The 23,030-nt window shown below is 47.1% G+C and overlaps 1 protein-coding gene across 15 annotated transcripts in view; it reads left to right on the top strand.

Moving 5' to 3' along the window:
- The window catches only part of PHF1 (PHD finger protein 1), a 65,186-nt gene that overhangs the window by 29,235 nt on the left and 12,921 nt on the right, over positions 1-23,030 (top strand). For 6 of the 15 annotated variants that reach the window (XM_075580915.1, XM_075580910.1, XM_075580922.1 and 3 more), the window contains 7 exons: positions 4,287-4,355; positions 6,371-6,494; positions 11,642-11,692; positions 12,729-12,796; positions 13,157-13,297; positions 17,178-17,292; positions 22,259-22,356. In XM_075580915.1, coding sequence (XP_075437030.1) covers positions 4,287-4,355; positions 6,371-6,494; positions 11,642-11,692; positions 12,729-12,796; positions 13,157-13,297; positions 17,178-17,292; positions 22,259-22,356 — 666 coding nt within the window. The other 9 variants (XR_012790600.1, XR_012790601.1, XM_075580913.1 and 6 more) reach the window with 7 other exon arrangements.

The following is a 23,030-nucleotide window of genomic DNA, read 5'->3' as shown; positions in this document are numbered from 1 at the left end:
TCTCTCTCCAACTCTCTCCTCCCCTATACATCTCTCTCTCTCCAACTCTCTCCTCCCCTGTACATCTCTCTCCAACTCTCTCCTCCCCTATACATCTCTCTCTCCAACTCTCTCCTCCCCTATACATCTCTCTCTCCAACTCTCTCCTCCCCTATACATCTCTCTCTCTCTCCAACTCTCTCCTCCCCTATACATCTCTCTCTCTCCAACTCTCTCCTCCCCTATACATCTCTCTCTCCAACTCTCTCCTCCCCTATACATCTCTCTCTCTCCAACTCTCCTCCCCTGTACATCTCTCTCTCCAACTCTCCTCCCCTGTACATCTCTCTCTCTCTCCAACTCTCTCCTCCCCTGTACATCTCTCTCTCTCCAACTCTCTCTTCCCCTATACATCTCTCTCTCTCCAACTCTCTCCTCCCCTATACATCTCTCTCTCTCCAACTCTCTCCTCCCCTATACATCTCTCTCTCTCCAACTCTCCTCCCCTGTACATCTCTCTCTCTCTCTCCAACTCTCCTCCCCTATACATCTCTCTCCAACTCTCTCCTCCCCTATACATCTCTCCAACTCTCTCCTCCCCTATACATCTCTCTATCTCCAACTCTCTCCTCCCCTATACATCTCTCTCTCTCCAACTCTCTCCTCCCCTATACATCTCTCTCTCCAACTCTCTCCTCCCCTATACATCTCTCTCTCCAACTCTCTCCTCCCATGTACATCTCTCTCCAACTCTCTCCTCCCCTGTACATCTCTCTCCAACTCTCTCCTCCCCTGTACATCTCTCTCCAACTCTCTCCTCCCATGTACATCTCTCTCCAACTCTCTCCTCCCCTATACATCTCTCTCTCTCTCCAACTCTCTCCTCCCATGTACATCTCTCTCTCTCCAACTCTCTCCTCCCATGTACATCTCTCTCTCTCCAACTCTCTCCTCCCCTGTACATCTCTCTCTCTCTCCAACTCTCTCCTCCCCTGTACATCTCTCTCTCTCTCTCCAACTCTCTCCTCTCCTATACATCTCTCTCCAACTCTCTCCTCCCCTGTACATCTCTCTCTCTCCAACTCTCCTCCCCTATACATCTCTCTCTCTCTCTCTCCAACTCTCTCCTCCCATGTACATCTCTCTCTCTCCAACTCTCTCCTCCCCTGTACATCTCTCTCCAACTCTCTCCTCCCATGTACATCTCTCTCTCTCCAACTCTCTCCTCCCCTATACATCTCTCTCTCCAACTCTCTCCTCCCCTATACATCTCTCTCTCTCCAACTCTCTCCTCCCCTATACATCTCTCTCTCTCCAACTCTCTCCTCCCCTATACATCTCTCTCTCTCTCTCCAACTCTCTCCTCCCCTATACATCTCTCTCCAACTCTCTCCTCCCCTATACATCTCTCTCTCTCCAACTCTCTCCTCCCCTGTACATCTCTCTCTCTCTCCAACTCTCTCCTCCCCTGTACATCTCTCTCTCTCTCTCCAACTCTCTCCTCTCCTATACATCTCTCTCCAACTCTCTCCTCCCCTGTACATCTCTCTCTCTCCAACTCTCCTCCCCTATACATCTCTCTCTCTCTCTCTCCAACTCTCTCCTCCCATGTACATCTCTCTCTCTCCAACTCTCTCCTCCCCTGTACATCTCTCTCCAACTCTCTCCTCCCATGTACATCTCTCTCTCTCCAACTCTCTCCTCCCCTATACATCTCTCTCTCCAACTCTCTCCTCCCCTATACATCTCTCTCTCTCCAACTCTCTCCTCCCCTATACATCTCTCTCTCTCCAACTCTCCTCCCCTGTACATCTCTCTCTCTCCAACTCTCTCCTCCCCTATACATCTCTCTCTCTCTCTCCAACTCTCTCCTCCCCTATACATCTCTCTCCAACTCTCTCCTCCCCTATACATCTCTCTCTCTCCAACTCTCTCCTCCCCTATACATCTCTCTCTCCAACTCTCCTCCCCTGTACATCTCTCTCTCTCCAACTCTCTCCTCCCCTATACATCTCTCTCTCTCCAACTCTCTCCTCCCCTATACATCTCTCTCTCCAACTCTCTCCTCCCCTATACATCTCTCTCTCTCCAACTCTCTCCTCCCATGTACATCTCTCTCTCCAACTCTCTCCTCCCCTGTCCAACTCTCTCCTCCCATGTACATCTCTCTCTCTCTCTCCAACTCTCTACTCCCCTATACATCTCTCTCTCTCCAACACTCTCCTCCCCTGTACATCTCTCTCCAACTCTCTCCTCCCCTGTACATCTCTCTCTCCAACTCTCCTCCCCTGTACATCTCTCTCTCTCCAACTCTCTCCTCCCCTGTACATCTCTCTCTCCAACTCTCCTCCTCTGTACATCTCTCTCTCCAACTCTCCTCCCCTGTACATCTCTCCAACTCTCCTCCCCTCTACATCTCTCTCTCTCTCCAACTCTCTCCTCTCCTGTATATCTCTCACTCTCTCCAACTCTCTCCTCCCCTGTACATCTCTCACTCTCTCCAACTCTTTCCTCCCCTATACATCTCTCTATCTCCAACTCTCTTCTCCCCTATACATCTCTCTCTCTCCAACTCTCTCCTCCCCTATACATCTCTCTCTCTCCAACTCTCTCCTCCCTTATACATCTCTCACACTCTCGAACTCTCGCCTCCCCTGTACATCTCTCACTCTCCAACTCTCTCCTCCCCTATACACCTCCCTCTCTCCAACTCTCTCCTCCCCTATACATCTCTCACACTCTCGAACTCTCTCCTCCCATGTACATCTCTCTCTCTCCAACTCTCTCCTCCCCTGTACATCTCTCTCCAACTCTCTCCTCCCATGTACATCTCTCTCTCTCCAACTCTCTCCTCCCCTATACATCTCTCTCTCCAACTCTCTCCTCCCCTATACATCTCTCTCTCTCCAACTCTCTCCTCCCCTATACATCTCTCTCTCTCCAACTCTCCTCCCCTGTACATCTCTCTCTCTCCAACTCTCTCCTCCCCTATACATCTCTCTCTCTCTCTCCAACTCTCTCCTCCCCTATACATCTCTCTCCAACTCTCTCCTCCCCTATACATCTCTCTCTCTCCAACTCTCTCCTCCCCTATACATCTCTCTCTCCAACTCTCCTCCCCTGTACATCTCTCTCTCTCCAACTCTCTCCTCCCCTATACATCTCTCTCTCTCCAACTCTCTCCTCCCCTATACACCTCTCTCTCCAACTCTCTCCTCCCCTATACATCTCTCTCTCTCCAACTCTCTCCTCCCATGTACATCTCTCTCTCCAACTCTCTCCTCCCCTGTCCAACTCTCTCCTCCCATGTACATCTCTCTCTCTCTCTCCAACTCTCTACTCCCCTATACATCTCTCTCTCTCCAACACTCTCCTCCCCTGTACATCTCTCTCCAACTCTCTCCTCCCCTGTACATCTCTCTCTCCAACTCTCCTCCCCTGTACATCTCTCTCTCTCCAACTCTCTCCTCCCCTGTACATCTCTCTCTCCAACTCTCCTCCTCTGTACATCTCTCTCTCCAACTCTCCTCCCCTGTACATCTCTCCAACTCTCCTCCCCTCTACATCTCTCTCTCTCTCCAACTCTCTCCTCTCCTGTATATCTCTCACTCTCTCCAACTCTCTCCTCCCCTGTACATCTCTCACTCTCTCCAACTCTTTCCTCCCCTATACATCTCTCTATCTCCAACTCTCTTCTCCCCTATACATCTCTCTCTCTCCAACTCTCTCCTCCCCTATACATCTCTCTCTCTCCAACTCTCTCCTCCCCTATACATCTCTCACACTCTCGAACTCTCGCCTCCCCTGTACATCTCTCACTCTCCAACTCTCTCCTCCCCTATACACCTCCCTCTCTCCAACTCTCTCCTCCCCTATACATCTCTCACACTCTCGAACTCTCTCCTCCCCTGTACATCTCTCACTCTCTCCAACTCTCCTCCCCTATACATCTCTCTCTCCAACTCTCTCCTCCCCTATATATCTCTCACTCTCTCCAACTCTCTCCTCCCCTATACATCTCTCACACTCTCGAACTCTCGCCTCCCCTATCCATCTCTCACTGTCTCCAACTCTATCCTCCCCTATACATCTCTCTCTCTCTCTCTCTCTCCAACTCTCTCCTCCCCTATACATCTCTCTCTCTCGAACTCTCGCCTCCCCTATCCATCTCTCACTCTCCAACTCTCTCCTCCCCTGTACATCTCTCACACTCTCGAACTCTCTCCTCCCCTACACATCTCTCACACTCTTGAGCTCTCTCCTCCCATATATGTCTCTCACTTTCTCTTCTCTGTGCTGTCTCTCAGGTTTTATGTTTTTGAGTGCTCAGTGTGTACCAGAGGTCCCGAAAGCGCCTGGAGACTTCCCCTGGGATGGTGAGTGTGGGACACATGGGGACAGTCCCCTCCTGTGTCCCCTCTCTGTCACACACGGTGTATGTGCTTGACACTATCCCCTGTCACTGTCGCATACTGTCCCCTCTGTGTCACACACACACACACACTCTGTGTATGTATTTGACACTATCCCCTGTCACTGCCACACAGGGTGGATGTGTCGTACACACGGTGTATGTGTTTGATACTATCCCCTGTCACTGTCACACAGAATGGACGTGTCGCACACACGGTGTATGTGTTTGATACTATCCCCTGTCACTGTTACATAGGGTAGACGTGTCACACACATGGTGCATGTGTTTGACACTATCCCCTGTCACTGCCACACAGAGTGGATGTGTCGCACACACGGTGTATGTGTTTGACACTATCCCTTTTCACACAGGGTGGATGTGTCGCACACACGGTGTATGTGTTTGACACTATCCCGTCACTGTCACACAGAGTGGACGTGTCGCACACATGGTGTACGTGTTTGACACGATCCTCTATGACTGTGACACAGGGTGGATGTGTTGTACACACGGTGTATGTGTTTGATACTATCCCCTGTCACTGTTACATAGGGTAGACGTGTCACACACACGTTGTATGTGTTTGACACTATCCCCTGTCACTCACACAGGGTGGATGTGTCGCACACACGGTGTACGTGTTTGACACTATCCCCTGTCACTGCCACACAGGGTGGATGTGTCGCACACACGGTGTATGTGTTTGACACTATCCTTGTCACACAGGGTGGATGTGTCGCACACACGGTGTATGTGTATGACACTATCCCGTCACTGTCACACAGAGTGGACGTGTCGCACACATGGTGTACGTGTTTGACACGATCCCCTATGACTGTCACACAGGGTGGATGTGTCGCACACATGGTGGATGTGTTTGACACAATCCCCTGTCACTGTCACACAGGGTGGACGTGTCGCACACACGGTGTATGTGTATGACACTATCCCGTCACTGTCAGACAGAGTGGACGTGTCGCACACATGGTGTACGTGTTTGACACGATCCCCTATGACTGTCACACAGGGTGGATGTGTCGCACACATGGTGCATGTGTTTGACACTATCCCCTGTCACTGCCACACAGGGTGGATGTGTCGCACACACGGTGTATGTGTTTGACACTATCCCTTGTCACACGGTGGATGTGTCGCACACACGGTGTATGTGTTTGACACTATCCCGTCACTGTCACACAGAGTGGACGTGTCGCACACATGGTGTATGTGTTTGACACGATCCCCTGTCACTGTCACACAGGGTGGACGTGTCGCACACATGGTGTACGTGTTTGACACGATCCCCTATGACTGTCACACAGGGTGGACGTGTCGCACACATGGTGGATGTGTTTGACACGATCCCCTGTCACTGTCACACAGGGTGGACGTGTTTGACACGATCCCCTGTCACTGTCACACAGGGTGGATGTGTTTGACACTAGCCACTGTCACTGTCACACATTGTCCCCTCTCTGCCACACACACGGTGTACGTGTTTGACACGATCCCCTGTCACTGTCACACATTGTCCCCTCTCTGTTACACACACGGTGTACGTGTTTGACACGATCCCCTGTCACTGTCGCACATTGTCCCCTCTCTGTCACACACACGGTGTACGTGTTTGACACGATCCCCTGTCACTGTTACACATTGTCCCCTCTCTGTCACACACACAGTGTACTTGTTTGACACGATCCCCTGTCACTGTCACACATTGTCCCCTCTCTGTCACAAACACGGTGTACGTGTTTGACACGATCCCCTGTCACTGTCACACATTGTCCCCTCTCTGTCACAAACACGGTGTACGTGTTTGACACGATCCCCTGTCACTGTTACACATTGTCCCCTCTCTGTCACACACACAGTGTACTTGTTTGACACGATCCCCTGTCACTGTCACACATTGTCCCCTCTCTGTCACAAACACGGTGTACGTGTTTGACACGATCCCCTGTCACTGTCACACAGGGTGGACGTGTCGCACCTGGTCTTGTATCACCTCAGTATTTGCTGTAAGAAGAAATATTTCGACTTTGAGCGAGAAATTTTGTCCTTTATCAACGAGAACTGGGAGAGTTTACTGCTGGGCGAGGTGAGTGTGCATATATGTGTGTGTGTATATCTTTATTTATATAGCGCCATTAATCTACACAGCGCTTCACAGCAGTAACACACGTGACAATCATATAAATAAGAAATAATATAAATAACACATCATGGGAAGAAGCGATTCAGACATAAAAGTAACATTAAGGAAGAGGAGTCCCTGCCCCGAGGAGCTTACAGTCTAATTGGTAGGTAGGGAGAACGCACAGACAGTAGGAGGGAGTTCTGGTAAGTGCGTCTGCAGGGGGCCACGCTTTATGTATGAGGTGTTCATTATCAGCCACGAAGCTGGGAAGGGGGGGGAAATGAAACAGATAACGAATGAAATAGAATAGATTGGGAAACAAGGGGTCATAGAGGTAGAATGGGAGCAAGTGCGAGTTTGATGAGCAGCGAGACACCCATAGTAAATACAGATAATACTAGAAAACTTCTAAAGACTAAACCAAGTGGGCGCAGAAAGGAAGGAGCAGATAAGATAATAGTATAGCTGAAAAATAACTTCAATGCATGCTTGCTAATGCAAGAAGCCTGACAGATAAAGGGGCCTATGCAGAGAGCAGCGAATTTTAAAATTGGCGAATTTATTAAAAAGTAGATTTTTTGGAGAGTTTTAATCTCCATATGCAGAAAAGTGCGGATTCTGCTATGTTTAACATGGATGCGTGTGGCGAGTTTAAATTGGCGAGATGCGCGCTTCAGAAATGTGTTAAAACAAATTCGCGGCTTTTTTTTTCCCTTTGCAATGGCCGCGAGCGGCAGTTTTTTCTGGCGAGTTAAAACTGAGACAATCGCGCCATTTTATTGGCGCGAACAGCCGCTAGATGCCGTTCGCGCCTCTCTGCATACGGATATTTTTAAAACTGGCGAGATTGAGGTTCTCGCCAGCCGCGAGGCGAGTTTTATAACTAGAAAAGAAAAATTGGCGCGTTTTTCGGAACTCGCCATTTTCTGCTGCTTTCTGCGCGATTTTCTCCAAAAAATGGCGAATTTCGAAATAGCGCTGCTCTCTGCATAGGCCCCAAAATGGGGGAGCTTGAATTAATAGCTGCAAGGGAGCAGTATGATATCATAGGCATTACTGAAACATGGTGGGATGAAACTCATGGCTGGGCAGTTCATTTAGAGGGTTATTCCCTTTATCGGAAGGATCGAACAAATAGAAGGGGAGGTGGAGTATGTTTATATGTTAAACCGGATCTAAAACCTATTATAAAGGGATGATGTTTGTGAAGGGAATGATGAAAATGTAGAGACCTTGTGGATAGAAATTAGCACAGGAGGTAAAAGTATAAAGAAAATGTTTGTGGGAATATGCTATAAACCCCCAAATATCTGTGAGATTGAGGAAGCTAAAATACTTTTGCAAATGGAGAAGGCATCAAAACTGGGTCATGTTTGCATAATGGGGTATTAGGGCGATGTATGGGTGTATAACTCACCCCTCATGTTTGCATAATGGGGGATTAGGGTGATGTATGGGTGTATAACTCACCCCTCATGTTTGCATAATGGGGGATTAGGGTGATGTATGGGTGTATAACTCACCCCTCATGTGCAGCAGTGGGATTTAAACATGTTAACAGCCGGTTCTTACTGTTTGCGGCTTCCTAAGGGGTTGGGGTGATGGCGTCTGACCCTCACTAGATATAAGAGCACCTCCCAACTCTCATTGGTTAATAAGGGATTAACCAGGACATAGTGGCTGGTGATAAATGCATATCATTAAAGTGAATGCAATACCCTCTACAACTGAAATATATAATCAATTTGTTGAATGAATAAAATAAGCTATAGGAACGATACCACATAGTGCATTAAGCTGATTTTAAACGTAATACTATATTGGGTGAACATTATAGCATATCTATAAGTTCATAAATGCCATCTCACAGAGATGATCAATAACCATAACCTATATACGATGATTATCTATTTACTAAGTATTTAGACATCACTTCTATACATATGAAAATTAATCAGACGACTAACATAGTTATATTTATATAAAACATGAGTAACATTATTGGACAGTATCATTATACCCATGTCATTTCTATGATTCAAAATGATTAAAGTAGATCAATTATATGAGTATCTCAAATAAATATGCATACAACGTAAACATTACACATATGGATAATCCATTTTCTGAAAAGAAGATCTCTCAACCTATTGGTACGTCGTAATGTAGAACTTGTCCTATATATTATTAGAAAATACAGACCGTCATCTCTAACGCCCCCGTATATAATGGGAACAAGAAAACACCAATATAGTAACATATTGCTTAGAAACGTATTTCTTCAAAACATATTGTTTCAAAACACATCAGTTGGGATTTCAAATCGTTTTGGATGAATATTTTCAACATACCAATATCTTGCCCGAGAGTTAATCAGTTAACAATCAATAACCTTTGTGAAAACAAATATAACCGAATTAATCAGATTAGTCATGTTATACAGATAAAACAGAATAGACAGAATTAAACAGATTATTCGGAACAACAACAATACATTTGCTGCATGATGTCCCTGAACAGAGAATATATCCTGGCTTTCTCAATTATAACATTTTCTGATCACCTTCATTGATCCCTGTCCTGTGACCCCTCGGGGGTCCTATCATATCCTCCATTTTCATTAACTGATCTATTTTGAGAAAGTAACACAATTTGTGCCTTAACAAATGTCACTTCCTGAGCTTTTTTTCTTCTTATATTCTCTGCTTGTTTGCATCTGTTCTACCACAGTAGCAATCTCTGACAAACTTTTATGCTCCCAACCAATGCACACTGTCTGTACTCGCGTCCCAATTTCTGCATGCAAACGTTTCACAAAAGCCGCCATTATAAGTGGTCTTACGTTCGTCTCTACTTTTCCTCAATACCTCCATATGCCTTGATCATTTTCAATAATCTATTGGCACATGCACTTACTGTTTCTACCTTATTTTGTTTTGTATGCCATTTAAAATAACATTGCCATTCCAATGGGCCAGTCCTTTTTGTACATAGATAAATATTCTAATTTATCTAAATTAAAAGTGCCACCTAGTGGCCATTATTTCTATTTTTATCCTTAGTTATATTAAAGTATAAGGAATCTGTCCAATCATAATATAATTTGGAGTTCCTTTTTCGGGACCCTCCTTTTCTTCAACAGAATTCTTTTGGCCCATTTTAAACTTTCCACACAGGACTTTAATAACTACTGCAGATTTACATTACCCTGTATCACACAGATACAGATATTGTCGTTAGCCTCTATACCACACAGGTTCTATCAATGGACACACACAATTACTTACTCACTATGGGAACTCCGTCACCCTGACTAGACTTCAAAGAGACCTCATGAAACACTCAACATTTTAAACTAAAGGCGCTTCAAAAGGCGCCTTATCAATCAAATGATCATAGAGTTGAGTGTTCCAATGAGAGCCGTCTGTCTCCTTTGGTCCATGTTTCCGAGATTTTGGAATCCCATCCTCGTCACCAAAATTGTCGTTGTTTGCAAATTCACATAGATAATAGCAAACATGGGTTCTTAGATAATGAGTAGTTTATTGCCTGTACAGCATAGAGTATGATCATACATGAAAGTCAATCGGACTCTGCCAGGGTAGGTCCCAATCAGGCTTTATATACACTTTTCATTTTCATAGTCTAACATTGGTTAATAGGCAGGTTTATTATGACGTGACGCATACATTCGGTGATCATGCAGTTGTTAGAAAAATCTTCAATCAGGAATCAAGTTTCCAGTTCAAAATCATCTCATACTTAACTTATGCAATTAGAGATTGTAGATGGAAAATTAACTACGATCAAATAGGACTATAGTGAAGAAAATACATCCTGGTGGCAAAGATAGTTTGGAAGAAAAATGCCTTCTCTTACCCAAGGAATGATACATTGGATGACCCATCCTCTGTTAATGATTGCTATTTTAATTTTAGTACTCATTATTAGCGTTGGACCGGGTCCTCATTTCTAAAAAAAAAAAAACGGGTAACAGATACCCGGCCAAAATCAATGGTTCTACCCGGTCGGGACCTGGTTTGGCACTTACCTGCATGGTGGCGGCGACATCTAGGACCAGCAGCAGTTGTCCTGTGGCGGTGGCAGCATCAGAGGTGTCTTCAGCCGGCGGGGGGGCTGCAGGAATCCCTTCCACAGCACCGGAGCAGGTAAACAGTGTGTGTGAGCTGCCGGGGAACCACGTGACCGGAGCAGGAGACGGAGCGTTCCTATTGGACAGCCGGCTGTCTCCTGCTCCGGTCACGTGGTTCCCCGGCCGCTCACACACACACTGTTTACCTGCTCCGCTGCTGTGGAAGTGATTCCTGCAGCTCCCCCGCCGGCTGAAGACACCTCCGTTGCTGCTACCGCCACAGGACTGCGGCTGCTGGTCCTAGATGTCTTTGGAAAGGTAAGTAATAAGATTATTTCCAGCTGCCCTGACATTAATACCCGGCGTTGAGCCCACTTCTCAGTTGCCGGGTCCGGGTAATGTCCGGGTAGCTGGAAATGTACCGGGTACTGGGTAATTCCGGGTACTCGGTACACCACTACTCATTATATGTTGTATCATTCTGTTTAGAAGAATGAGAAAATTGAATGCAGATATAGCCGATGCTGAGTATAGATTAATTTTTTTAATTACAAGATCCTGTTATCAAAATGATACTTCCAAGTATCAAAGAGGGACTTGATATATTATTTTATACATATATATTTTCTATATTAAGTAGGACAACAATCAATATATAATCAATATATATATTCAGCACTCAATAGGTTAAAATGTTTTAAGTTGCTTTTCTCATGAAGGTTCGTAGGGGCGACTTGAAACTGAGTGACAGGATGTATGTATATTATTGATAAGATTTCTTTCCCAGTTTTCCATACATATTTCACTGATGCTATATGCTATAACTTCTATTGCGACAGGGGTGACCCGCTCTGGGCCTCTAGTCTGTTTGTCTTGTATTCAGAATCCAGTTTTTCCCAGGATTCTCATCTTTGCTTTGATGTATGTTGTTCTTAGTTTCTTATTTTTGTGAGAAACAAGTACATCATTTAGTGAGTTAGCAAAGACAAGTGATTTATATCTCTTTTTTTCCAAGCGTTTTAGTATTATCCCTATTATAAGCCTATCATCTAAAAGGTCACTAAAAGTAAGTAAAAACTGCTTAAAAACAGCTCAGTACAACAACAAAGTACGTCAGGGTACATCTTATCACTATAATTCTGGGCGGAGTGAAATCTACTGTCAGCGAAACTCATCCTTACAAATAAACACATTCTTTCACACAGAGATGGCTACACGAACAAAATGGATTATGAAAACTGCTCATAATTAATCTCCAGAGCCACTCCCCCCCAGTCCATTTCAACAGTACCTTAATAACAAAAAAAATGAGAAAAAAATATAGGACCCTTTCAGTGTGAGATGGGCAGGCAGATTATTGGAGATAAGGAAAAAGCAGATGTACAAATTCTTTGCCTCTGTGTTTACCAGGGCAGAATCAATTTCAATTGTAGTGCCGCAGGAGGAAGCCACAACCTCCATATTAACGAACAATTGGTTAACTGAGGAAGAAGTTCATAGGCGGCTTGATAAAATTAAAGTAAATAAGGCACCTGGCCCCGATGGCATACATCCAAGAGTTGTATGTATGCATGTATGTCTTTATTTATATAGCGCCATTAATGTACACAGCACTTCACAGCAGTAATATACGTGACAATCATATAAATAACAGATAATATAAATAACAGATCATGGGGAGAAGTGCTTCAGACATAAAAGTAACATTTAGGAAAATGAGTCTCTGCTCTGAAGAGCTTACACTCTAATTGGTAGGTAGGAAGAACGTACAGAGACAGTAGGAGGGTTTTCTGGTAAGTGCGTCTGCAGGGGGCCAAGGTTAATGTATGAGGTGTTCATTATCAACCATGGAGCTATTCATATGCTTCTTTAAGCAAGTGTGTCTTAAGGTGGGTACTAAATGTGGATAGAGAGGGTGCTAGTCGGGTACTGAGGGGAAGGGCATTCCAGAGGTGTGGGGCAGTCAGTGAGAAAGGGTTAAGACGGGAGAGGGCTTTCTATACAAAGGGGTAGAGAGAAGACATCCTTGAGCAGAACGCATATATATATACAGCGAAGGGTACACATTGGGGATACATTTGTTGTTGTTGCCTGCTCTTCAGCTTACAGACACCCCCCGGTCTCAGCGATACTCTCACCTGCTTCACGCTCTCACTGCTCAGAAGGACAGGTAAGAGGCCTGATTATTCCCACAGCTATATATCCGTATCATGTGTGGGCCCTGGTGTGTGTATATATATATATATATATATATGTATCAACATGTGGTCCTGTAGTGACCCGTCGGTGGCCCCTCCGTTATATATAGCTTTCCACACGTGGCCCCTCTGTTATATATAGCTTTCCACACGTGGCCCCTCTGTTATATATAGCTTTCCACACGTGGCCCCTCCGTTCTATATAGCTTTCCACATGTGGCCCCTCCGTTCTATATAGCTTTCCACACGTGGCCCCTCCGTTCTATATAGCTTTCCACACGTGGCCCCTCCGTTCTGTATAGCTTTCCACACGTGGCCCTGTGTCTCTTTAGGTTTATCTCGGGGAAAGAGATTAAGAAGAAGAAGTGTTTGTTTGGGCTGCAAAGCCGCGTCCCTCCTCCGGCCCCGCAGAGCGCAGAGCGAGAGCTGAGACTGCGCGGGACGAGCGCGCGGAGCTCTGCACACTGTGTGAGGTGAGAAACACACCGTGACCTGCGTATTACACACACCGTGACCTGCGTATTACACACACCGTGACCTGCGTATTACACACACTGCGTCCCTCCTCCAGCCCCGCAGAGCGAGAGCTGAGACTGCGCGGGACGAGCGCGCGGAGCTCTGCACACTGTGAGGTGAGAAACACACCGTGACCTGCGTATTACACACACCGTGACCTGAGTATTACACACACCGTGACCTGCGTATTACACACACTGTGACCTGAGTATTACACACACTGTGCCCTGCTTATTGCGTTCACCGTGACCTGCGTATTACACAAACTGTGTGAGGTGGAAAACACACCGTGACCTGCTTATTACACACACCGTGACCTGCTTATTACACACACCGTGACCTGCTTATTACACACACCGTGACCTGCGTATTACACACTGCGACCTGTGTATTACACAAACTGCGGGAGGGAAAAACACACCGTGATCGGCTTATTGCGTACACCGTGACCTGTGTATAAAGTACACTGTGTTTTGCGTATTGTGCACATGGTAGCCTGTGTATTACGTACAACGTGACCTGTTTTATGTACACCGGGACCAGTGTATTTCGTTCACCACGGCTACTATTTATTGCGCACACAGTGACCTGTGTATTACAAACATCAGGACCTGTGTATTACAAACATCAGGACCTGTGTATTACAAACATCAGGACCTGTGTATTACAAACATCAGGACCTGTGTATTACAAACATCAGGACCTGTGTATTACGTGCACCATGACCTGCATGGTATAAACATATTGCACACGCCCCATTATATATATGTGTTTATACCACGGGACATTATATATATATATAATGGGTTGTGTGCAATATGTTTATACCACGGGACATTATATATATATATATGTATGTATAAATAACTATATATATATATATATATATATATATATATATATATATATATATATATATATATATATATATATATATATATATATATATATAGCAACTGTAAATATTCCTGTATATTCATTTGCATGTCTTAGACAGGTCTGCAACCCTGTCTTTCACCATTATCACCCAGCAAACAGCACTTCCACTGCAGCAAGGGATTCTGGGAAATGACATGCAAATGAGCACACAGTGCCACCTTTTATCTCATGCTCACATTACATGAGCAACCCTTAGTCAATGCATGCTGCTTTAAACACAGCTTTTAAGCAAGGACTTGGGAGATGCAAAGTCAGTTAACCCACTCACCGACATGTTTCAACCTTGATGGGTCTCATCAGTGTGAGGTTGGCTTACTGACAGACCTGTCTAAGACATGCAAATGAATATACAGGAATATTTACAGTTGCTTTATGCTTTACTGTGGAGGGTTTTAGTCACTTTTTTTACCCACCATAACCTATATATATATATGTATATATATATAATGTCCCGTAGTATTAATATATTGCACATCCTGTGGTATAAACATATTGCACACAACCCATTATATATATATAATGTCCCGTGGTATATATATATCGCGCACGCCCCAGCGAGCAGATATACAGACCTTTTGCAGTTCCCTTGCAGGGAGGGGCGGGATCCTGAGACGCCCCGTGGTATATATATATCACGCCCCAGTGAGCAGATATAAAGACCTTTTGCAGTTCCCTTGCAGGGAGGGGCGGGATCCTGAGACGCCCCGTGGTATATATATATCACTCCCCAGCGAGCAGATATAAAGACCTTTTGCAGTTCCCTTGCAGGGAGGGGCGGGATCCTGAGACGCCCCGTGGTATATATATATATATCACTCCCCAGCGAGCAGATATAAAGACCTTTTGCAGTTCCCTTGCAGGGAGGGGCGGGATCCTGAGACGCCCCGTGGTATATATATATCGCGCACGCCCCAGCGAGCAGATATAAAGACCTTTTGCAGTTCCCTTGCAGGGAGGGGCGGGATCCTGAGACACCCCGTGGTATATATATATCACGCCCCAGCGAGCAGATATAAAGACCTTTTGCAGTTCCCTTGCAGGGAGGGGCGGGATCCTGAGACGCCCCGTGGTATATATATATCGCGCCCCAGCGAGCAGATATAAAGACTTTTTGCAGTTCCCTTGCAGGGAGGGGCGGGATCCTGAGACGCCCCGTGGTATATATATATCACGCCCCAGCGAGCAGATATAAAGACCTTTTGCAGCTCCCTTGCAGGGAGGGGCGGGATCCTGAGACGCCCCGTGGTATATATATATCACGCCCCAGCGAGCAGATATAAAGACCTTTTGCAGTTCCCTTGCAGGGAGGGGCGGGATCTTGAGACGCCCCGTGGTATATATATATCACGCCCCAGCGAGCAGATATAAAGATCTTTTGCAGTTCCCTTGCAGGGAGGGGCGGGATCCTGAGACGCCCCGTGGTATATATATATCACGCCCCAGCGAGCAGATATAAAGACCTTTTGCAGTTCCCTTGCAGGGAGGGGCGGGATCCTGAGACGCCCCGTGGTATATATATATATCGCGCACGCCCCAGCGAGCAGATATAAAGACCTTTTGCAGTTCCCTTGCAGGGAGGGGCGGGATCCTGAGACGCCCCGTGGTATATATATATCGCGCACGCCCCAGCGAGCATATAATAAGACCTTTTGCAGTTCCCTTGCAGGGAGGGGCGGGATCCTGAGACGCCCCGTGGTATATATATATCACGCCCCAGCGAGCAGATATAAAGACCTTTTGCAGTTCCCTTGCAGGGAGGGGCGGGATCCTGAGACGCCCCGTGGTATATATATATCGCGCACGCCCCAGCGAGCAGATATAAAGACCTTTTGCAGCTCCCTTGCAGGGAGGGGCGGGATCCGGAGACGCCCCGTGGTATATATATATATCGCGCCCCAGCGAGCAGATATAAAGACCTTTTGCAGTTCCCTTGCAGGGAGGGGCGGGATCCTGTGACGCCCCGTGGTATATATATATCGCGCCCCAGCGAGCAGATATAAAGACCTTTTGCAGTTCCCTTGCACGGAGGGAGCGGGATCCTGAGACGCCCCGTGGTATATATATATCACGCCCCAGCGAGCAGATATAAAGATCTTTTGCAGTTCCCTTGCAGGGAGGGGCGGGATCCTGAGAAGCCCCGTGGTATATATATATCGCGCCCCAGCGAGCAGATATAAAGATCTTTTGCAGTTCCCTTGCAGGGAGGGGCGGGATCCTGAGACGCCCCGTGGTATATATATATCACGCCCCAGCGAGCAGATATAAAGACCTTTTGCAGTTCCCTTGCAGGGAGGGGCGGGATCCTGAGAAGCCCCGTGGTATATATATATCGCGCCCCAGCGAGCAGATATAAAGATCTTTTGCAGTTCCATTGCAGGGAGGGGCGGGATCCTGAGACGCCCCGTGGTATATATATATCACTCCCCAGCGAGCAGATATAAAGACCTTTTGCAGTTCCCTTGCAGGGAGGGGCGGGATCCTGAGAAGCCCCGTGGTATATATATATCGCGCCCCAGCGAGCAGATATAAAGATCTTTTGCAGTTCCCTTGCAGGGAGGGGCGGGATCCTGAGACGCCCCGTGGTATATATATATCACGCCCCAGCGAGCAGATATAAAGACCTTTTGCAGTTCCCTTGCAGGGAGGGGCGGGATCCTGAGAAGCCCCGTGGTATATATATATCGCGCCCCAGCGAGCAGATATAAAGATCTTTTGCAGTTCCATTGCAGGGAGGGGCGGGATCCTGAGACGCCCCGTGGTATATATATATCACTCCTCAGCGAGCAGATATAAAGACCTTTTGCAGTTCCATTGCAGGGAGGGGCGGGATCCTGAGAAGCCCCGTGGTATATATATATCGCGCACGCCTCAGCGAGCAGATATAAAGATCTTTTGCAGTTCCCTTGCAGGGAGGGGCGGGATCCTGAGACGCCCCCCACAGAGGAGGAAGACCCAGAGCATGATGCAGCGGAGCCGCAAGGAGAGACAGAGGCTGCACAGGGCTCTTACCCAGGTAACTTCTCATATATATATATATATATATATATATATATATATATTTAAACTCTTACCCAGGTAACCTCTCATATACATATACATAACCTACAGTTAGGTCCGGAAATAAATGGACACTGATACAAGTTTTGTTATTTCGGCTGTGTACCAAAATAAATTCAAGCTACAGTTAAATAATGAATATGGGCTTAAAGTGCCGTCTATCAGCTTTAATTTGAGGGTATTCACATCCAAATTGGAGAAAGGGTTTAGGAATTGCATCTCTTTAATATGTAGCCCCTTCTTTTTCAAGGGACCAAAAGTAATTGGACAACTGTCTCAAAAGCTGTGTCATGGACAAGTGTGGGCTATTCCTTCGTTATTTCATCATCAATTAAGCAGGTAAAAGGTCTGGAGTTCATTCCAGGTGTGGCATTCACATTTGGAAGCTGTTGCTGTGAACCCACAACATGCGGTCAAAGGAGCTCTCAATGCAAGTGAAACAGGGCATCCTTAAGCTGCAAAAAAAAAGAAAATCCATCAGAGAGATAGCAGGAACATTAGGAGTGTCCAAATCAACAGTTTGGTACATTCTGAGAAAACAAGAACGCACTGGTGAGCTCTGCAACACAAAAAGGCCCGGACGTCCACGGAAGACAACAGTGGTGGATGATAGTAGGATCCTTTCCATGGTAAAGAAAAACACCTTCACAACATCAAGCCAAGTGAAGAACACTCTCCAGGAGGTAGGCATATCATTATCCAAGTCTACCATAAAGGGACGACTTCACGAGAGCAAATACAGTGTGTTCACCACAAGGTGCAAACCATTCATAAACCTCAAGAATAGAAAGGCCAGATTAGACTTTGCCAAACAATATCTAAAAATGCCAGGCCAGTTCTGGAACAGCATTCTTTGGACAGATGAAATTAAGATCAACCTGTACCAAATTGATGGGAAGAAATAAGTATGGAGAAGGCTTTGAACGGCTCATGATCCAAAGCATACCACATCATCTGTAAAACACGGTGGAGGCAGGGTGATGGCATGGGCATGCATGGCTTACAATGGCACAGCGTCACTAGTGTTTATTGATGATGTATTGTATTCTATGTCTGTATTTATATAGCGCCAGATGTGTACTCAGCGCTTCACAAAGAATACAGTACAGGGAATTTTAAAAATACAATAAGTGCAGCAAAAATCAGACAATGGGAAAGGAAATGTGATGTGACAGAAGACAGAAGCAGCCGGATGAATTCTGAAGTGTATAGGGATATATTGTCTGCTCAGATTCAGCCAAATTCAGCAAAGTTGATTGGACAATGACCCAAAATATACTGCGAAATCAACCCAGGAGGTTTTTAAGGCAAAGAAGTGGAATATTCTGCAATGGCCGAGTCAATCACCTGATCTCAACCCGATCGAGCATGCATGTTATTTATTTGATTACCATGTGTGTTACTACTGTGAAGCGCTCTATAAATAAAGACATACAATACAATTTCACTTGCTGAAGACAAAACTTAAAGCAGAAAGACCCACGAACAAACAACAACTGAAGACAGCTGAAGTAAAGGCCTGGCAAAACATCACAAAGGAGGAAACCCAGCGTTTGGTGATGTCCATGCGTTCCAGACTTCTAGCAGTCATTGCCTGGAAAGGATTCCCGACAAAGTATTAAAAATGAACATTTTATTTATGATTGTATTAATTTGTCCAATTACATTTGAGCCCCTGAAATAAGGGGACTGTGTATGAAAATGGTTGCAATTCCTAAACGTTTCATTCAATATTTTTGTTCAACCCTTTGAATTAAAGCTGAAAGTTTGCACTTCTATTGCATCTCGGTTGTTTCATTTCAAATCCATTGTGGTGGCGTACAGAGCCAAAATTATGAAAATTGTGTCAGTGTCCAATTATTTACGGACCTAACTGTATATACATACATATATACACACACATATATATATATATATATATATATATATATATATATATATATATATAAAATGAATAGACGATACCATTCTGTGGGTAACGAAATGCTTTTATTCTTGCGAGCTTTCGAGATACACTGATCTCTTCTTCCGGCGATGTTACAATGAATGAAGCTAAAAAGGGGTTTATACTTAAAAACAGTGCATCCTGGGATGTGATCTGTCACCTCTAGCCATATAACTGCACGGGGGAGGGATTGCTTCCATCACAGATCACATCCCAGGATGCACTGTTTTTAAGTATAAACCCCTTTTTAGCTTTATTCATTGTAACATCGCCGGAAGAAGAGATCAGTGTATCTCGAAAGCTCGCACAAATAAAAGCATTTCGTTAGCCACAGAACGGTATCATCTATTCATTTTTGATTATTAAAACTCGGATAGCACGGTACTGATACCTCTGCATCTATATATATACCGTTGTATTTGCATATATATATATACATATATCTCGTCACGTTTTACATTATGATGGGTGAAAAAGGCAACAAGAAACCTCCACCGTATTGCATATAGCAAATAAAAAGATCACTTGTGAGCACACTCGCATGTCTTAGGCAGGTCTACAGCCCTGCCTTTCACCATTATCACCCAAGCATACAGTGTTTCCAATGCAGCAATGGATTCTGGGAAATGACATGCAAATGAGCACACAATGTGTCACCTTTTGTCTGAAAAACCTTTGTTACACGGAGCCCATATAAGCTAATGCTCGCTGTTAACACAGATTTAAAAGCACAGCATGGGAATCAGATGCAAAGCCAGAGTAACCACTCACAGACATGTTTCACCCTTAATGGGTATCATCCGTGTGAATTTGGTTGTACTGCTGGCTTTGCATTTTCAAGGCTGTAGGGTTTACCGTCAAGGTTTAAGTTATGGTGGGTGAAAAAGGCAACAGGAAACCTCCACCGTATGGCATATAGCAAATAAAAAGATCCCTTGTGAGCACACTCGCATGTCTTAGCGAGCATCAGCTTATATGGGCTCCATGTAACAGTGGGTTTTCAGGCAAAAGGTGACACGGTGTGTTCATTTGCATGTCATCTCAATGTATTACTCCCTGGTAAAATATTTTATAAATAATAATAAATAATTTCCCAGAATCCCTTGCTGCAGTGGGAGTGCTATGCTGGGTGATAATGGTGAAAGGCAGGGCTGCAGACCTGCCTAAGACAGAGAGAGGGAATGAGTCAGGGAGAGGGAGTGAGACTCAGGGAGAGGGAGTGAGAGTCAGGAAGAGGGAGTGAGAGGCAGGGAGAGGGAATGAGAGAGGCAGGGAGAGGAAATTAGAGAGGGAGAGGGAAAGAGAGGGAGTTAAGCAGGGAGAGGAATTGAGGGAGGGAGTGAGAGGCAGGGAGAGGGAATGAGGGAGGGGGAGGGAATGTTGGAGAGGCAGGGGGAGGGAGTGAGGGAGTGAGGCAGGGAGAGGAAATGAGGGAGTGAGAGGCAGGGAGAGGGAATGAGGGAGCGAGAGGCAGGGAGAGGGGATGAGGGAGTGAGAGGCAGGGACAGGCAGGGAGAGGGAATGTGGAAGGGAGAGGAAATGAGTGAGGGAGAGGGAGTGAGAGGCAAGGAGGGAATGTGGGAGGGAGAGGCAGGGAGAGGGGATGTGGGAGGGAGAGGCAGGGAGAGGGAATGAGGGAGGGAGAGGGAATGAGGCAGGGAGAGGGAATGAGGCAGGGAGAGGGAATGAGGAAGGGAGAGAGAGAGGCAGGGAGAGGAAATGAGGGATTGAGAGGCAGGGAGAGGGAATGAGGGAGTGAGGCAGGGAGAGGGAATCAGGATGGGAGAGGGAATGTGGAAGGGAGAGAGTGAGAGGGAGGGAGAGGCAGGGAGAGGGAATTAGGAAGGGAGAGGGAATGTGGAAGGGAGAGGGAGAGAGGCAGGGAGAGGGAGAGAGGCAGGGAGAGGCAGGGAGAGGGAATGAGGGAGGGAGAGGGAATGAGGGAGGGAGAGGCAGGGAGAGGGGATGACATGCAGGGAGAGGGAGTGACATGCAGAGAGGGAATTACATGCAGGGAGAGATAGTGACATGCAGGGAGAGGGAGTGACATGCAGGGAGAGGGAATTACATGCAGGGAGAGAGTGACATGCAGGGAGAGGGAGTGACATGCAGGGAGAGGGGGTGACATGCAGGGAGAGGGAATGACATGCAGGGAGAGGGAATGACATGCAGGGAGAGGGAATTACATGCAGGGAGAGATAATGACATGCAGGGAGAGGGAGTGACATGCAGGGAGAGGGAGTGACATGCAGGGAGAGGGAGTGACATGCAGGGAGAGGGGGTGACATGCAGGGAGAGGGGGTGACATGCAGGGAGAGGGAGTGACATGCAGGGAGAGGGGGTGACATGCAGGGAGAGGGAGTGACATGCAGGGAGAGGGGGTGACATGCAGGGAGAGGGGGTGACATGCAGGGAGAGGGGGTGACATGCAGGGAGAGGGAGTGACATGCAGGGAGAGGGGGTGTCATGCAGGGAGAGGGAGTGACATGCAGGGAGAGGGGGTGACATGCAGGGAGAGGGGGTGACATGCAGGGAGAGGGAGTGACATGCAGGGAGAGGGGGTGACATGCAGGGAGAGGGGGTGACATGCAGGGAGAGGGAGTGACATGCAGGGAGAGGGGGTGACATGCAGGGAGAGGGGGTGACATGCAGGGAGAGGGAGTGACATGCAGGGAGAGGGGGGTGACATGCAGGGAGAGGGGGTGTCATGCAGGGAGAGGGAGTGACATGCAGGGAGAGGGGGTGACATGCAGGGAGAGGGGGGTGACATGCAGGGAGAGGGAGTGACATGCAGGGAGAGGGGGTGACATGCAGGGAGAGGGGGTGACATGCAGGGAGAGGGAGTGACATGCAGGGAGAGGGGGTGACATGCAGGGAGAGGGGGTGACATGCAGGGAGAGGGGGTGACATGCAGGGAGATGGATGTGAGCTGTATAGGGGATGTATTGGATTAGTTGCATCTCTCTCTCTGTCACAGGACATTGTGCACAATCCGTTTAGCTCTCACCAGGATTACCAGGGATACCGCGGCAGCACCTATAACTTTCGACGCACAGGAGCGCGCTGCCTGCAGAGGTGAGAGGCGCCGCGTGCACGAGAGGCGCCGCGTGTGTGCATGAGAGGAACTGTGCACGAGAGGCGCCGCGTGTGGGCATGAGAGGAACTGTGCACGAGAGACACCGCGTGTGGGCATGAGAGGAACTGTGCACGAGAGACACCGCGTGTGGGCATGAGAGGAACTGTGCACGAGAGGCGCCGCGTGTGGGCATGAGAGGAACTGTGCACGAGAGACACCGCGTGTGTGCATGAGAGGAACTGTGCACGAGAGACACCGTGTGTGGGCATAAGAGGAACTGTGCACGAGAGACACCGTGTGTGGGCATGAGAGGAACTGTGCACGAGAGACACCGTGTGTGGGCATGAGAGGAACTGTGCACGAGAGACACCGCGTGTGGGCATGAGAGGAACTGTGCACGAGAGGCGCCGCGTGTGTGCATAAGAGGAACTGTGCACGAGAGGAGCCGCGTGTGTGCATGAGTGGAACTGTGCACGAGAGACACCGCGTGTGGGCATGAGAGGAACTGTGCACGAGAGGCGCCGCGTGTGTGCATGAGAGGAACTGCACGAGAGACACCGCGTGTGGGCATGAGAGGAACTGTGCACGAGAGGCGCCGCGTGTGTGCATGAGAGGAACTGTGCACGAGAGGAGCCGTGTGTGTGCATGAGAGGAACTGTGCACGAGAGACACC

The sequence above is a fragment of the Ascaphus truei genome (assembly GCF_040206685.1).
Source record: "Ascaphus truei isolate aAscTru1 chromosome 20 unlocalized genomic scaffold, aAscTru1.hap1 SUPER_20_unloc_3, whole genome shotgun sequence".
NCBI classification, from domain to species: domain Eukaryota; kingdom Metazoa; phylum Chordata; class Amphibia; order Anura; family Ascaphidae; genus Ascaphus; species Ascaphus truei.
This window is presented reverse-complemented; position numbering and strand designations above follow the sequence as displayed.